This window comes from Cetorhinus maximus, chromosome 6, assembly GCF_964194155.1.
Source record: "Cetorhinus maximus chromosome 6, sCetMax3.hap1.1, whole genome shotgun sequence".
Classification (NCBI taxonomy): Eukaryota; Metazoa; Chordata; class Chondrichthyes; order Lamniformes; family Cetorhinidae; genus Cetorhinus; species Cetorhinus maximus.
In genome coordinates this window covers 122,358,908-122,377,328 of record NC_135884.1, presented here as the reverse complement: position 1 = coordinate 122,377,328, position 18,421 = coordinate 122,358,908, and the positions used below count along the sequence as shown (strand labels likewise).

The 18,421-nt window shown below is 42.8% G+C and overlaps 1 protein-coding gene across 2 annotated transcripts in view; it reads left to right on the top strand.

Annotated features, from left to right (window-relative positions):
* The window catches only part of cep89 (centrosomal protein 89), a 146,457-nt gene that overhangs the window by 14,697 nt on the left and 113,339 nt on the right, over window positions 1–18,421 (top strand). For both annotated transcript variants that reach the window (XM_078544414.1, XM_078544413.1), the window contains exons 5-6: window positions 7,682–7,784; window positions 14,501–14,526. In XM_078544414.1, coding sequence (XP_078400540.1) covers window positions 7,682–7,784; window positions 14,501–14,526 — 129 coding nt within the window. The remainder of the gene's footprint in view (window positions 1–7,681; window positions 7,785–14,500; window positions 14,527–18,421) is intronic.

Genomic DNA, 18,421 nt, shown 5'->3' with positions numbered 1-18,421 from the left:
CAGTGACTGCAGCCTGGTCTGAAATACTTCACCTATTGTGTATTTCCAAAGGGTTTTGGGTGGGTAAGTCTATGGTAGCCATTGTTTCAATATCCAGCACTTTGCATTTTAATATCTCTTCCTTAGTGACAAGTTTCAATGGGTCTTTGAATTATAGGAAATGTCTCTCTCTTCGCAGCGACAATACCACTATGCCATTGCCTCCCCAAACAAAAAAAAACTCCCTTGAGAGTGGAATGTAGTCAGTTGAAAGTTGAAAAATCATATTTTCAAAAATCAAAAGGCATTCATTCATTCATGGGATGTGGGCATTGCTGGCAAGGCCCATCCCAAATTGCCCTTGTTCAGAGGGCATTTAAGAGTCAACCACATTGCTGTGGGTCTGGAGTCACATGTAGGCCAGCCCAGGTAAGGACAGCAGATTTCCTTCCCTAAAGGACATTAATGAACCAGATAGGTTTTTACAATAATCGACAATGGTTTCATGGTCATTATCAGACTTTTAATTCCAGACTTTTTTTGAATTTAAATTTCACCATCTGTGTGGTGGGTTTCGAACCTGGGTCTCCAGAGCATTATCCTGGGTCTCTGGATTACTAGTCCAGCGACAATACCACTACGCCGTTGCCTCCCCAAACAAAAAAACACTCCCTTGAGGGTGATTTTTCACCTTCATCTGGAAGGCAGTCAGTCGAAAGTTGAAAAATCATATTTTTGAAAATCAAAAGGCATAGCCTCGTAACAAGAGCCTGTTCGGCTATCCATCACAAGATTTGACTGGAACATGCCATCCTCTCCAACAGCATTACTCCACTGAAAATGACAGCACCCTTGGAAGCCCAGACATGTGCAGAATAATGCAGAAGTCCAAAAGTTACTGTCAGTGCTCCTCCAAAGGGTATGCTGTTGAGAGGCCCCAGACTGCAATCAATGCAAAAATCCTTGAATTGATGAGAAGTTCGACTCGCACGTTGTTAGTCTAGTTATGAAAATCCTTCGAAAAGTTACACCTTGATGAATGAGGTGCAACTAGGTTTTTAACAACGTGCTGGCTTCACAATTGCTGCTAAACACGTTGTGGCCATGAAAAGCTATTTTTATATTTGTGGAATGTCAAATTTCTCCATTATGATTTAAAAAATTCCAAATTTTTAGTTTTTTTTAGTTTATTTATCTTTGAATTTAGATAGAAGCTAAAATAATCATTATCATTTGCTGTGCTATCTGAAACTTTAAATTAAAGGTAAAGAGATTAATGCTTTTAACTTCCTAATTTGCTGCCTGTGAGGATACGTCAATGTGATCGGCTGCTTGCTGACATCGCTGCTGCTGCTCGAGATCCCTTGACTTTGTGCCAGGTTTTAACTGCTGTCAGAAAAGGGGATGTCTGTGCCACAGAGATCAAGATCATTGTGGACAGCTTTCTTCAAGTGCTGAAATAAAAGCAAAATTCTGCAAATGCTGGAAATCTAAAATAAAAACAGAAAATGCTGGAAAAACTCAGCAGGTCTGGCAGCACCTGTGGAGAGAGAAACTGAGTTTTCCCACCATTTTCCGTTTTTATTTCTTCAAGTGCTGTTGCTTTGCCAGTGACCAAAAAACCTGGGCCATTGCCTTCATTCCCCCAACAGAAACATTTTCTACCCTTGTCACCGATTCCATCTCTCTCCCCAGCCACTATCTATACTGTTCATGTTTGTTGTTCTGTTCAACACCTAAGTTGGGTCTTTGACCCTCATCCTGTCCATTACAAAGCCTGTTGCTTACTTGCATCTCTGTAGCATTGTCCACTTCTGCCTCACTTGTGTCAGCTCCTGCTGAAACTCTTATACAGGTCTTCTTATACAGATCTTTTCTAATCCTCACAAATCAACTATTGCAATGTTCCCCTAGCCAGCTTCAGCTCATTTAAAACATTACTATCCTATCCTGCTCCAAGTCCCACTTGCCCCAACTCAGACCTTGCTGACTTTCAGTGAGACCCCAGTCCGGCAGTGCTCACATTTAAAAATCTCATTCTTGTGTTCAAATCCCTTCATGGCTTTGTTGTTCCTTACTTCTGTAACCTTGTCCAGCCATATAAGTTCGCCTCCCCTCAAGTCTTCATGTACTAACTTACGTTTCCCAACAGTATTACAGTAGTTAGAGTATTGGGTATCGTATAAATCGGCAAGTTAGAGGAGCATGTTACTGCAATAATTACGGGGGCGTGGGGACTTTAGTCTTTATATAGACATTGAAAATCAAATTGGCAAAGGTAGTTTGGAAGACAAGTTCATGGAATGCATTGAAGGCAGTTTTCTAGAACATTGGCCTGTAACTTCCATACCCCCCAGTGTCGGATTTAGGGGCTACCCCAAAGATGCACTAGGGAATCCCTCTGGCAAGTTACCAAGTAAGGGCTTTCATGGCAATTGCCCAGAAGTGCTAGCTTCCTCTGGTCAATTGTGCTGCGCAGGGAACCATTTGAAAATGCGATTTAAATCGGGTTATACCAATAGTTACCCAGAAAAAGTTATGAGAATTAAAACCTCTTCTAACTTCTGGGTAACTATTGTAAAGACCCAGACTGACCCCAAGGGACTCCCCCCCACCCCCCCCAGACTTGGGACGCCCCACCATCCCCAGACCATGGACACTGCCCCAGACCTCGGACCCCCCTGACCTCAGAACACCCCCAACACCCCCCGCCAAAATCTCGGACCCTCTAACCCCTGAACCCCTGGATCCCCACCTGACCTCCGGCCCCCCCCACCTCACCCTCACCCCCATCTCACCCTCACCCTGTTACAGTGCTCTGGCAGGGGCAGAAATCTGATTGGAGAGATTCAAACAGGGTGTTGTAAGAAAGTTGAACATGGATTTGGGATGTGATAAACACATTCAAAGATTTGGGAGAGCAAACAGGTTGGCAATACAGTAGTAGTTTGCAAGAACTGAGTTTTTTGAGTGAGATGGCAATGATAATTTAAAAAAGGAGGGGAATAGCACTTGAGGAGAAGGAACCACATACAATGTCAACTACAGGATGTTTATGACATAAATCTTGTATTTAATGACGTGGTTAAAATGGGTGTCTGACAACTTTAAAAAAACAGTCGTCCATTTTATTTAAGTAGTAAAGGTTGCTTATTATGCAGTAAATTAACTTGCAGGAAAAAGTTTTTCTACAGCCATTGGGTGGTGCTGTACCTACACTGCCAAAATATTTACTGTGACCTGCTTATATTGACAGCTTTCTGAGGACGTTTCTGCAACACCTTTCTCCACTATCAAAGTTACGGGAGTGGTGGGAAGTTTCAGTTCATAAGAATATGTGACTTGGGAACAAATGGAGACTTAAAATTAATGAATTTTCATTATGTCTGCAACCCAGTTCCAAATGCACACTGCAGTCTTAAGGAAGTGTGTTTGGATGCCTGAGAGTAGCCTCCTTGGTACTTTAGTTATTGGTGGTTATTTGCCCAATTAATATCTTTAGGAGACATTAATGGGTATTTTAAAATTGAGTGTAAGATCTTCCCTCCCCACTGCACACTGCTCCCGCCCTGCCCCTCCCCCACACCGCCCAGCAGCCGCTGCACCTGCCCTCTCTCTCGCCCGCCCGCTCTCTCGCCCGCCCGCCCGCCCGCCCACTCTCTCGCCCACCCGCCCGCTCTCTCGCCCGCCCGCCCGCTCTCTCGCCCGCCCGCTCTCTCGCCCGCCCGCCCGCCCGCTCTCTCGCCCGCCCGCCCGCTCTCTCGCCCGCCCGCCCGCTCTCTCGCCCGCCCGCCCGCTCTCTCGCCCGCCCGCCCGCTCTCTCGCCCGCCCGCCCGCTCGCTCGCCCGCCCGCCCGCTCGCTCGCCCGCCCGCCCGCCCGCTCGCCCGCCCGCCCGCTCTCTCGCCCGCCCGCTCTCTCGCCCGCCCGCCCGCTCTCTCGCCCGCCCGCCCGCTCTCTCGCCCGCCCGCCCGCTCTCTCGCCCGCCCGCCCGCTCTCTCGCCCGCCCGCCCGCTCTCTCGCCCGCCCGCCCGCTCTCTCGCCCGCCCGCCCGCTCTCTCGCCCGCCCGCCCGCTCTCTCGCCCGCCCGCCCGCTCTCTCGCCCGCTCGCTCGCCCGCCCGCCCGCTCTCTCGCCCGCCCGCCCGCTCTCTCGCCCGCCCGCCCGCTCTCTCGCCCGCCCGCCCGCTCTCTCGCCCGCCCGCCCGCTCTCTCGCCCGCCCGCCCGCTCTCTCGCCCGCCCGCCCACTCCCCCCTCTCCCTCTACGTGCCCACCCCTCTCTCCCTCTCAGTCCTTCTCTCTCCCCCTCCCCATCCCTCCCTGCCCTTCTCGCTCCTCCTCCCCGCCCTTCTCCCTCCCATCCGCCCCCTCCTCCCGCCCCCTTCCTCCCCTCCTCCCACCCTCCTCCCGCCCCCTCCCTGCCCTCCTCCCTCCATGTTGTCCCTGAATAAATAAAGAGGTTAGAAAACAACTGAAATTGAATATGTTAGCTTATGAAGACTGTAAGATAAATTATGGCAAACTAAAGGAGAATCTGATTGAGCAAAGAGGTTCAAATGAGAAAAGGAAAACTAAGAGGGAATTTAAGGAAAAGATTTAAAAACATTCCAGGTATTTTCAGTCTGTCTCCTGAGACAAGAGGTTTGCCAATTTGTATGTTCAAAAAATGGCAGAGGTATTTAATAGGTACTTGGCTTTGGTCTTCACTAAAGAGAAGGACATTGGAGAGGAGATGAAGCCTAAAGTGTTTGACAATGAGGCGAGCAATTTGTGATGGATGATTGGAAAATTTTAAATGTTAGTTAAGCTGAGGAAAGACAAAGTACTGGAGCTTGATGGGATATATCCTAGCTTCTAGAAAAAGTTAAGGAAGAAAATCGCAGAGGCCCATTAAGTTATGTTTCAAGGCTGTATGGAGTGTGGATGGGTACCAGAGGCCTAGAGAGTCACCCAATGTAGTACGCATTTTTAAAAACGGATACAAAGCTAATTTGAGTCATTATAGGTGGAATAGCTTAACACCTGTGGTGGGCAAAAGTTTTTAGTTAAGGATGAATCTAGATAAAAAGAAAATGGTTCAAAGCAACCAGCACAGATTCCAAAAGAGGTGTTGGGGCTTGACAAACCTCAGAGATCTTCAAGGACCTGGCAGGCATAATAGAAGGTAGAAATATAGTGGATGTACTGTATGTGGACTTTAGGAAATCTTTTGACAAGGTACCACATGGGAGATTATTGGCGAAGATTAAGTCTGAAATTAGGGGGACTGATGCAAACTGCTTAGAAATGATTAGAAGGGAAAAAAGAGAGTAAAAATTAAGGACAGGTTTTTTGAGTGGTCAGACATGGTTAGTAGTGTCTCACAGGGTCAGTTCTGGTGCCATTTCTATTCACCATGTGCATAGATGATTTTGGATATAGGCCTTTTGGGATGGTGTCCGAATTTGTGGGTGACACTGAAACAGGAGAGTTAGTTAACTATTTAGATTTTGGAAAACTACCAAGGTATATTGAAAGATGGAAGAATGGGCTAAAAGGTGGCATGTCAAATTCAATGTAATTGTGAGGTGATGATTTTGATGAAAAAAATAACAGCAGTAATTATACTCTGAATGGAAGTAGGCTTTGTGCTGTGGAAATTATAGGGGCATGGGGTGCAAGTTCACCCCAGGTTTCTAAGATGGCAAATAAAACTAATTGAATTCTATCCCAAATATGTGGAATATAAAAACCAATAGGTAATGATAAACCTGTATGAAACCTTAATAAGACCTCAGTGAGAGATGGTGGGTGTAGTTTTGGGCTGCATGAAGGATATTGAGGCTTTAGAAAGGTGCAGTGCAGATTAATTTAGATGCTGCCTGGTATGACACGATACAAATAGAAAGAAAGACCTGATAAACTGGGTCTTTTTTCTTTCATACAATGCAGATTACAGAGCAACATATAAAAGCATTTATAATTATGAAAGGATGGGACAGGGACTGGGAAACAGATTTTCCAGTATTTGAGGGGTCTCGGATGGAAAATTAAATGTAAGATATTTAGAACAGCGGGTATGAGAAACATCTTCATACAGAAAGTTGTAAGGCTATGGGATTCACTTCTGTGGTTAATCAGACTGAAACTATGTCAAAATTCAACATTAAATTGGAAAGGGAATTGAGGAATTATGGGGACAATGGGTAAATGTGATTAGGGCTATTTGTGTGCATGAAGGGTAAACACTCAGACAGACTGGACCAAATGATTTGTTTCTGTGTGACAACCTCTTTGCATTTCTGTATATTTTCTGTAAGTGAGATGTTAAATTAATGTTCTGTGTCCCAGATCTGATAGTTCAGGTGGATTAAAAGATTCCAAGACACTAATCGAAGAGGAGCAAGGAGTTGTCTTGGTGTCCTGCCAACTTGCTCTTTTTTCAGCTAACACCGCCAGAAATAGATCAACTGCTCATGAATCGCTTTGCTGTTTGTTGGACCTTGCTGTGTACAAAATGGTTGCTGTGTTTGCCTACACAACTGTAACTTAATTATATGTGAAGAAATTTGAAATGCTTCTAATGGGTATGATATAAATACAAAGCCATTTTTTCTTATTTGAAAGCATTTTTGATTTAATTAAGTTTATTAAGGCCTGGATTTTGCTCAGTGGGGAACAAATGATACCAGCCGTTTATTGTACTTAATGCTTGCCCATAGATTTTGTCTTTACGGGATTTCCAACCATCTAAAAGGCACACCACCATCTACTGAGCACTTGGGACCTGGGCAAGCAACTGTGTACCCACTAAACTAGTCAGACTGAATAATTGGTAATGAGCAGTGCAGAGTCTGAACCAGGAAGACTGGATTAGATTATCTAATTTCATGTGAAATCAGATACAAAAGCAAACTAAGAGAGGGAAAGGAAGATTAGATGAAGAAAGATATAAATAAGAGAAGAAATGAAAAAGTTTAAAAAGTTATTTTTTTATCATATCTCCAACAATAATTAAATTCTGAAGCTTGAGATTCCACATTTGTTAATGTTAATTTTCAGTGCCAAAAGGCTGTTCGGCAGTAATTAAAACTTACCATGCCATTAAATGTAACTTATACTGGAGTGGACAAACCTTAATTTTCTCTGAAGAGTTTAATGTGTGAATATAAAATAAATACATCAACATTACACCATTCCATGTATTTTAATGGCAAGTCTCTTGGCGAGATGCCATTCTTTCACTATTTCTGGGTTAGCTGAGCATCTTGGGAAGCAACTACTTGATTTTTGCATTTAATTGCACATGTGCAGACGCTGGAAGTTTCTGTCCGATTTATACTTCAATAATGGTGACCGCCATTCGTCTCACCATGAGTTTTACTGCAAAGTGTCCAGTTATAGCTTGTTGGTAAGAGGTCAGTAGTAGTAAAATGAAATATAATTTGCCACCTCTGGTAAGAAGAAAGCATTTAGATGAGAAATATTGTAAATTCCATATATTTGCTTGAACTGTTCAGTTTTAAAATCAACCTGTGTGTTTTGGAGTTTTTCTGGAATTTTATTTTACCTAAAGTACTGTCATTTGGAGAGATGGGATACTTTTGAATCAATCTTATTAAAGCAAAGTCTGGAGTTCTTGAGATTTTGATATGATTCTTAATTTTTGAGAAATTAATACTGAACCTGGCTGTTTAACTTTCTCTTTTATGTGCTATTTATTTAGGAGGAAATCCCAATATCTGTGAGCAGTGAAATTACTGACATTTCTTCCTATGATTTAGCATCTGTCACCCTGATGCATGAACCAAAACCTGGGCAAGTGAGAGGTAAACAACATTAATTACTTTATTACCGACTTTGAAAACATTTTGGACCATGCTTTTGGGCTTGTGGGTATAAAGACACTTTAGGTGATAGCCCTGAGATACAATAATCAGGTCTGCTACTTAACTTATTGCCTGTGATAGTCAAACTGATTTATTATATCCATCAGAAACATCCCTAAATGCTTCATATTCAATAGGAGGTTAGATGAAGTAATCCAAAATTTGCTGCTGTAACAATATCACTTAAGCTGTGTGAAACATTGTATTTTATGCTTCTCTGGTGGCAATTGTAAGCATAATTTATTCAGTCTAAATTGTACATTCTAGGGGAGATATATATAGTATATATACACACAAATAGTAAATTAAGTGGCTGAACAGTTTATAGCATACAAATTTTTTGACGTTTCAGAAATTTTTAGTTGGACCAGCAGTAGGAAGTTTTGCAAACTAGGTGTTTTTAGCCTGTTAAAATTCACCAGACACCCTACACAAATGTGGGATAATTTAAGCCTTGATGTAAGTTGCTTGGCATTAATTCCTTTCCACCTATCAACCACTGTCTCAAGGTCAGATAGATAGTTCACAACTTTGGCTCTTGCTTGACCTTGAGCTTTGTTTCAAAGAGTGCTTTCATTTCAGTATACTCATCTCAAACCCTGTCCCTCTACTGCAAAAAACTTCAAGGTGCTTTTGTCACCTCTAGATTTAACTATCCTAGCACTCTCCGTTCTGACCTCCCTTCCTCCAATAAACCTCAACTTACTACATGCAAGATACCATGTCCCACTTCTCTATCATCCTTGTTCTCACAGATCTAAATTGGCTTTCTGCCCCACTGAAATTTAAATCTTTGTCTTTGTCTTTAAATCCCTCTGGCTTTAGTCCACCCCACCTTTGCAAACTCCCCCAGCTCTGTATCTTTCCTCCCTAAACACTCCATTCCTTTAGTGGATCTCCCATTCCTTTCACTCCTCCCATCAGTAGGTGAATCTTTGTCTTCCTACTCATGCAATTCTCTCCCTATACCTCCCCAGCACCTTGCCTCTCATTCCTCCTTTTGTAAACCTTCTCAAAACTATCTCTTCAACCAACTGTTTGGCTAGCCCTCCAAACCTCTCCCTGGCTTGGTGTTTGTTTTTTTTGTGCCTGTGGGATGATCTTTATGTTAAAGAGCTATACAAATACAAATTCTTGTTGTGACCACTATCAAAGTTCTTGGGATTTGGATAAAGAAATGGCATTCATATAGGGAGAATTGTCAGACACCTAGCTGACTTAAATGCTTATTTTAACTAGCGATTTTTTTCCAACATACTTTTAACACTGTAGTTTCTCACAATGATTCACAGAAACCTGTGCTTATTGCCAGTCACAACATTCCTCCTTTTTACAATCCATTGTGGTAATGCCTTTCAGTGATTCACTCCATTTATATAAGGGATTTGTTCTAGTGCTGCTAATCATCTCACTTTAAGCTATTATTATTTTTTCTTGATGCTCTCATCCAGCTCTTATGATAAGTCTAACCTCTCATTTTAATTTGTTACAATGATGTTTCTTCCTGGAACTCCCTGTCATCTTTTTTTTTTCGAAGTGTTGAATTGCAAGTGTTATGTACGTATTTCCTTTACAGATTGATCTTCAGGCTTGCATCTTATTGATTATTATTTATGAAAATAAGGATAGTTTTACAGACAGAAATAGGTTGGCGCTATTGAGGGAATATTCAGCTACTATGTTTTACAATGCAAAGTACCCATTTGTTGTCAGATAGTTGTAACCTTGAACAAAATGAAAACAATGAACTCAAAAGCATCATTTCGATCATAATACCCATTCTAAAGCTGCAAAATTAATTTTCTCTGAGTTCATTTACTTGGACTTCAAGTGGTGATGATGTAGTAAAAAGAAATTGTTAGATCAAATGTATCCCTTAAATTCAGCCTCATTTAAAAAAAAATTGTTCAATTTTTATGTGGGTAAAATTATTAGATTTTATTATTTTTGGCTCATAAAGATGGTATTCAAGCTTGTTTAAAAATAACTCTAAGAAAACACTTCGCTTTCATTAATCCTGAGCAGCTTATGTTGTGCTAGGTTTTGTATATTTTTAGGATACATGCAACATCCTTCCACAGTAGATTAATTTTAAAGAGTTAATAGCTTTATATTCTGACTGGCAAATTGACACAAAGTAATTTTAATCTCATTGATCGCATTTATGTTCCTCATCTATACGCATCATTAGCTAATGACTTTGTGCTGAATGCTATTAACATTATTATAGCTGTGTGATCATTGCATATTGTTAGAATACAGTGACCATTTGTAATCTCCTAGAGGATAATTGCTGACTTTACAATCATTGGCAAATTTATAAAATAAATAATTAATGTAGTCAGGTCTTTATAACAGAGAGATCTGAAAAACTGATGGTATTGTTTTGCATTTTTCTCATTTTATGCTCCTATAGACCCACATTTATTTTTTAAGTCAGTTTTAAATATAAGTATTTTAATTTAAAGGGATAAGTCATGGCAGGAGAGCTGAAAGCCATGGTGTGATCCTCGTGCTCCATGTGGGAAGCCGGGAACATTTCCAGTGCCCAGGACCAGCATGTGTGCAGGAAGTGTGTCCAGCTGCAGCTCCTGGAAGCTCGGGTTTCAGAGCTGGAAACGCGGCTGGGGACACTGTGGAGCATCCGCGACCCTGAGAGCATCGCGGATAGCACGTTTAGAGAGGTGGTCACACTGCAGCCGAAGGGACATGAGGAAGGAAGGGAATGGGTGGCCACCAGGCAGTCCAAGAGAAACAGGCAGGTAGTTTAGGAGTCCCCTGGGGTCCCGCTTGCAAATCAGTATTTCATTTTGGAGGCTGATGAGGGTGCTGGTTCCTCCAGGGAGTGCAGACAGAGCCAAGCTTCTGGCACCACAAGCAACCTGTCTGTACAGGAGGGGAGGAAGAGCAATAGTAACAGTGGATTCTATAGTCAGGGGAACAGATAAGCGCTATTGTGGCCGTCAGTGTGACTCCAGGATGGTGTGTTGCCTCCCTGGTGCCAGGGTCTGGGATGTCACTGAACGGCTGCAGGGCATCCTGAAGGGGGAGGGTGATAAGGCAGAGGTCATGGTACATGTTGGTACCAATGACATAGGTAGAAAGAGGAATGAGGTCTTGCATCAAGAATTCAGGGAGTTAGGCAGTAGACTAAAAAGCAGGACCTCTCGGGTTGTAATCTCTAGATTACTCCCAGTGCCACGTGCTAGTGAGCACAGAAATAGGAGAATAGCGCAGATGAATACGTGGCTTAATAGTTGGTGCAGGTGGGAGGGTTTTAGATTCCTGGATCACTGGGACCTTTTCTGGGGAATGTGGGACCTGATCAAGCGGGACGATCTACATCTGAACCAGAGCGGGACTAACATCCTTGCGGGCGGGTTTGCTAGTGCTGTTGGGAGGAGTTCGAACTAATTCGGCAGGGGGAGGGGACATAGAATGTTAGCAGAATAGGGACACATCAGAATACAGTAAAACAGTCAAGTCAGAGGGAGTACAGCTGCATTAAGTTTCAAGGGAGTAAGGCAAGGCTGGATGGCCTCTACTTTAATGCCAGGAGTATTACAGGTAGAACGGATGAGTTAAGGGTGAGGATTGACGTGGAATTGTGATATAGTAGTCATCACAGAGACGCGGTTGAGGGAGGGGTAGGATTGGCAGCTCAACATTCCGGGATATAGAATCTTCAGGCAAGACAGGGGAGGAGGTAAAAGAGGAGGAGACATTGCATTATTAGTTAAGGAGTCAGTTACTGCAGTAAGGAGAGATGATATCTTGGAGGGAGCATCAAATGAAGCTTTGTGGGTACAGCTTAGGAATAAAAAAGGGGCAGCTACATTGTTAGATGTTTATTATAGACCCCAGATCGTCAGCGGGAAATTGAGGAGCAAATATGTGCACAATTCGCGGAGGTGTGTAAAAACAATAACAATAGGGTAATTATATTAGGTGATTTCAACTTTCCCAACATTAATTGGGATAGACATAGTGTTAAGGGCTTGGATGGAGTGGATTTCTTGAAATGTGTACAGAAGAACTTTTTAGGTCAATATGTAGAGGGTCCAACAAGGGACGGCGCAGTGCTGGACCTAATTCTGGGGAATGAAGCCGGACAGGTGGCTGAGGTGGTGGTGGGAGAGCATTTTAGTGATAGCGACCACAACATGGTACAATTTAAGCTTGTTATGGACAAAGAAATACACGTTGCAAAAAAAGCGTTTTGGATTGGGGAGAGCGGATTTTAGTAAAATAAGGCAGGATCTGGCCAAGGTAGACTGGGAACAGCTACCTGTGGGGAAATCTACAAAAGAGCAGTGGGGGGCATTCAAAAAGGAAATGGGGAGGGTGATAGGAAGGAGTAACAAGCCCAGAGAACCGTGGATGACCAGAGATATTCAGGATACGATGAGAAGGAAAAGAGAAGCTTTTAGCAGGTACAAGGGGAGCAAATCAGTGGAGGCATTAGTGGAGTACAGAAAGTGCAGGGTGGAGCTTAAGGAAGCAATTAGGAGAGAAAAGAGGGGATATGAGAATGCTCTAGCCAGTAGAAGTAGGGAAAATCCCAAGATATTCTATATGTATATCAATGGGAAGAGGATAACCAGGAAAAGAGTAGGGCCCATAAGGGACCAAGGGGGCAATCTATGGGTGGAGCTAGAGGACATCGGTAGAGTGTTGAACGAATACTTCACATCCGTCTTCACCCAAGAGAATGAGGATGAATGTATGGAACTTGGAGAGAGGGACTGCGAGGTTCTTGAGCAAATTGATATAGGGAGTGACAAGGTATTGGAGGTGTTGGAAGGCTTAAAAGTGGACAAATCTGCAGGTCCGGTTGATTTATGTCCCAGACTGCTGAGGGAGGCAAGGGAGGAGATCGCAGGGGCTCTGACCCAAATTTTTAATTCCTCTCTGGCCGCGGGGGAGGTGCCAGAGGACTGGAGAACAGCTAACGTGGTTCCAGTATTTAAGGGTTGTAGAAATAAGTCAGGGAACTACAGACTAGTGAGTCTCACGTCAGTGGTAGGGAAACTATTGGAGAAAATTCTGAGGAGAGAATCTATCTCCATTGGAGAGGCAAGGTTTGATCAGGGATAGTCAGCATGGCTTTGTCAGAGGGAGGTCATGCCTAACAAATTTGATAGAATTTTTGAGGAGGTGACCAGGTGTGTAGATGAGGGTAGTGCAGTTGATGTAGTTTATGTGGATTTCAGCAAAGTCTTTTACAAGGTCCCACATGGGAGGCTTATAAAGAAGGCAAATGCATATGGGATACAGGGTAATTTGATAAGGTGGATTCAAAATTGGCTTAGTTGTAGGAGACAGAGGGTGATAAAAGAAGGCTGCTTTAGTGACTGGAAGCCAGCGTCCAGTGGCGTGCCATAGGGATCTGTGCTGGGTCCCCTATTATTCGTCATTTATATAAACGACATTGATGACTATGTGGGGGGTAGGATTAGTAAGTTTGCGGATGACACAAAGATTGGCCGCGTGGTTAACAGTGAGGCTGAGTGTCTTGGGCTACAGGAAGACATAAACGGGATGGTCAAATGGACAGATGGAATTTAACCCTGAAAAATGTGAGGTGATACACTTTGGAAGGAGTAATTTGACAGGGAAGTATTCAATGAACGACATGACACTATTAAGTTCTGAGGAACCTTGGCGTGTGTGTCCATAGATCTCTGAAGGCGGAGGGACATGTTAGTGGGGTGGTGAAAAAGGCATATGGGACATGTGCCTTTATCAATCGAGGCATAGATTACAAAAATAGGGAGGTCATGTTGGAGTTGTATAGAACCTTGGTGAGGCCACAGCTGGAGTACTGTGTGCAGTTCTGATCGCCACATTATAGGAAGGATGTGACTGCACTGGAGGGGGTGCAGAGGAGATTCACCAGGATGTTGCCTGGGATGAAACATTTAAGTTATGGAGAGAGGTTGGATAGACTTGGGTTGTTTTCTTTGGAGCAGAGAAGACTGAGGGGCGACCTGATCAAGGTGTACAAGATTTTGAGGGGCATGGACAGGGTGGATAGGGAGCATCTGTTCCCCTTAGTTGGAGGGTCAGTCATGAGGGGACACAAGTTCAAGGTGAGGGGCAGGAGGTTTAGGGGGGATGTGAGGAAAAACCTTTTTACCCAGAGGGTGGTGACGGTCTGGAATGCGCTGCCTGGGAGGGTGGTGGAGGCGGGTTGCCTCACATCCTTTAAAAAGTACCTGGATGAGCACTTGTCACGTCATAGCATTCAAGGCCATGGGCCAAGTGCTGGTAAAGGGGATTAGACAAGTAGGTCAGGTGTTTCTCTCGTGTCGGTGCAGACTCGATGGGCTGAAGGGCCTCTTCTGCACTGTGAGACTCTATGATTCTGTGAAAATGCTTGCACAGGGTTTGCACCTACAAGCCTTGCTGCTTCTTGTCATGATATATGGCCACACTTTTGTGTCACATTCATAAATGTAAATTGCTATGTCTACATTTCCCACTCAACTGTTAGTATTGTTGCAATCTTTGGCTAGTGAGTAGGGCTGTCAAGTGAGTTTATGAACTCTCTCACCCAACTTCATCACCATCTTGCGCACAAAAAACTCATATTTATCAACTGACCATAGGCAGTTTGTTAGATGTTTTGAAAATCTTTCTTTTTCCTCTTCCAGAACAATCTCCAGTTCAAATACCTAAGGTAAGAAAAACAAAAACATTAACCACTTTTTCGAAGGAAGACAATGGTAAGAAACATAAGAAGATAAGAAATAGAAGCAGGAATAAGCCAGTTGACTCCTTGAGCCTGTTATGCCATTCAATAAGATCATGCCTGATCTGATTATGGCCTTAACTCCACTTTCCTGCTGACACCCCCACAATCTCTGACTCCCTTGTAGATCAAAAATCTCTCTAAATTAGCCTTGAATATATTCAATGACCCAGCCTCCACTGCTCTCTGAACTCCAAAAATTAACGACCCCCTGAGAGAAGAAATTCCTCCTCATGTCAATTCTAAACAGGAGACCTTATTTTTAAACTGTGCCCCCTAATTCTAGATTCCCCCACAAGGGGAAACATCCACTCAGCATCTACTGTGTAAGCCAGGCATGGTCTCACCGATGCCCTGTACAGTTGTAGCAAAACTTCCCTATTTTTATGCTCCACCCCCTTTCCAATAAGAACCAACATTCCATTTGCCTTCCTAATTACCTGCTGTACCTATTGGCTAACTTTTTGTGGTTCATGTACAAGGACACTCAGATCCCCCTATACCACAGCATCCTGCTCTCTCTCTCTCCATTTAAATAATATTCTACTTTTCCGTCCTGCCAAAGTGGACAACCTCACATGTTCCCATATTATACTCCATCTGCCAATTTTTTGTCCATTCACTTCATCTGCCTATATCCCTTTGCAAACTCTTTGTGTCCTTCTGACAACTTGCTTTCCTACCTATCTTTGTATCATCAGCAACATTGGCTACAATTCATACCATTCAAGTCATTGATATAGATTGTAAATAGTTGAGGTCCCAGCACCGACCCCTGGGGCATTCCATTAGTTATGCTTTGCCAACCTGAAAATGACCCCTTTACCCTGATACTCTATTTCCAGTTAGTTGGCTAATTCTCTACCCATGCAAATATATTACCCCCAACACCATTAGTTCTTATCTTGTGTATTAACCTTTTATGTGGTATCATTGAATGCCTTTTAGAAATCCAAGTACTCCACATCTGCTGCTGCTTCTCCTTTATTCACCCTGCTTGTTACATCCTCGACAAACTCTAATAAATTTGTCAAACACGATTTCCCTTTCATAAAACCATGTTGACTCTGCCTAGTTATATTATGATTTCTAAGTGTCCTGCTACTGCTTCCTTAATAATGGATTCTGTAGCATTTTCCCAATGACACATGTTAGGCTAACTGGCTTGTAGTTCCCTGCTTTCTGTCTTCCTTCTTTCTTGAATAGAGATGTTACATTTGCGATTTTCCAATCTGCTGGGACTTTTCCAGAATCTAGGGAATTTTGAAAGATTATAGCCAATGCATCCACTATCTTTGCAACCACTTCTTATAAAGCGCTAGGCTGCTGGCTATCAGGTCCAGAGGACTTGTCAGCATTTAATTCAATTAGTTTTCCTAGTAATTTTTCTTTAGTGATATTGATTGTTTTAAGTTCCTCTCTCCCCTATTCTTGTGATGCTTTTTTTCTTCTACTGTGAAGACAGATGCAAAATACTTGTTCAAAGTCTCTGCCATTTCCTTCTTTCTTATTAGTAATTACCCAGTCTCATCCTCTAAGGGACCAAAGCTTACTTTAGCCACTAATTTTTCTTTTTATATACTTATAGAAACTTTTAATATCTGTTTTTAAACTTCTTGCTAGTTTTCTATCATTCTCTAATTTCTCCCTTTTGTTTTAGTTGTATTTTGCTGGTTTATAAAATTTTCCTAATCCTTCAGCCTACCACTGATCCTCATATCATTGTATGCCTTCTTTTTTAATTTGATACCGTCCTTAACTTTCTTAGTTAACAATGGATAGCACACCCTTCTCAGAGTGTTTCTTTGTCAATGGATATCTTTGCTGAAAGGTATGAAATATCTCCTTAGATGTCTTCCACTGCTTCTCTACTTTTTAACCTATTTTCCCAATCCACTTTTGCTAACATTGTCTTCATAGCCTTGTAATTGCCTTTATTTAAGTTTAAGATACTCACCCTCAAACTGAATGGGAAATTCTATTATATGATCACTGTTGCCTTGAGGATCCTTTACTATGCGATCATTAACTAACTCTGTCTCATTACACATTACCCGGTCTAAAATAGCATGCTCCCTGGTTGATTCCAGAACATATACTGTCCAAAATATACTCTGTGAACTCATCCTCCAAGCTACCTTTGCCAACTTAATTTGTCCAATTTATATGAAGATTAAAATTGCTCACGGTTATTGCAGTAGGTTTCCAACAGGCCCCCATTATTTTTTTGTCTATACTCTGTCCCACAGTGTGGTTACTGTTAGGGGGCCTATAAACTACTCTAACCAGTGACTTCTTCCTCTTTCTATTTCTTGTTTCCACCCAAACTGATTCTGCATCTTGACCTTCCAAGCCAGGATCATTTCTCACTACTGTACTGATCTTATCCGTTACTAACAGAGCTACCCCACCTCCTTTTCCTTTTTTCCTGTCCTTCTGAAATGTTAAATAACCTTGAATATTCAGGTAAAAACAAAAAGCTAAAAGCTACTGCGGATGCTGGAAATCCAAAACAAAAACAGAATTACCTGGAAAAACTCAGCAGGTCTGGCAGCATCGGTATTCTTATCCCCACAACCACCCCACCCTCAACTTCTCTCTCCCCCCACCCCCCACCTTAGACCAGCTTATATTTCACCTCTCTCCTAACTATACTTCAGTTCTGCCGAAGGGTCGTGAGGACTCGAAACGTCAACTGATTTCTTCTCCACCGATGCTGCCAGACCTGCTGAGTTTTTCCAGGTAATTCTGTTTTTGTTTTGAATATTCAGGTCCCAGCCATGGTCACTTTGCAAACATGTCTCTGTAATGGCTATCATATCATACTCATTTATTTGTATTTGTGCTATCAGGTCATCCATTTTGTTATGAATGCTATGTGCATTCAGTTGAAGATCCTTTAATTCTATTTTTTTACCATTTTCCCTGCTCTGAACTTATTTACTGGTGCATTCTTATGTTTTTACGTTCTGACCTTTTCTGTCACATTCTGGTTATCATTACCTGTATTGTTATCATGCACTATTACTTTGTCCTTTCTCTTTAACTTTCCAAATCTCCTCTCATATGAACCCAGCACTGCCCCCACTATTTAGTTTAAAGCCCTCTCCACAGCTCTAATTGTATGATTCACCAGGACACAGGCCCCACTGTGGGTCAGGTGAAGGCCATCCCAATAGTACAGTTCCCTTTTTCCACAGTGCTGGTGCTAGTGCCCCATGAATCAAAATCCATTTCTCCCACACCAATCTTTGAGCCACGCATTCAACTCCCATCTTATTCATGCTATGCTAATTTTCTTGTGGCTCAGGTAGTAATCCAGAGATCATTACTTTTGTGGTTCTATTTCTAATTTAGCCCCTACCTGCTCATATTCCATCAGCAGAACCTCTTTATTAGTCCTGCTTATGTTGTGGTACCTATATGAACCACAACAGTTGGATCCTCTCCCTCCCACAGCAAGTTCCTCTCCAACCCCGAACAGATGCCCTTAGCCCTAGCATCAGGCAGGCAACACAGCCTTCGGGACTCATGCTCTCAACTACAGAGAACAGTTATCCACCCTCCTAACTATACTGTCCCCTATTACAACTACATTCCTTTTTACTCTCGCGGTTCAATGGCCCCCCTTTACCTGCATGCTGCGATCAGTTTGCTTATCCTCCCAGCAGTCCCTGCTCTCATTCACACAAGTTGCAAGAACATGAAACCTTGGACAAATGGAAGGGCTGAGGTTCTCCTGTTGCTAGCTTCTGGATCCCCACACCTGCCTCACACGTAGACATAGCTTCCTGTCCCTGACCATAGACTAAATCTGAAGTAC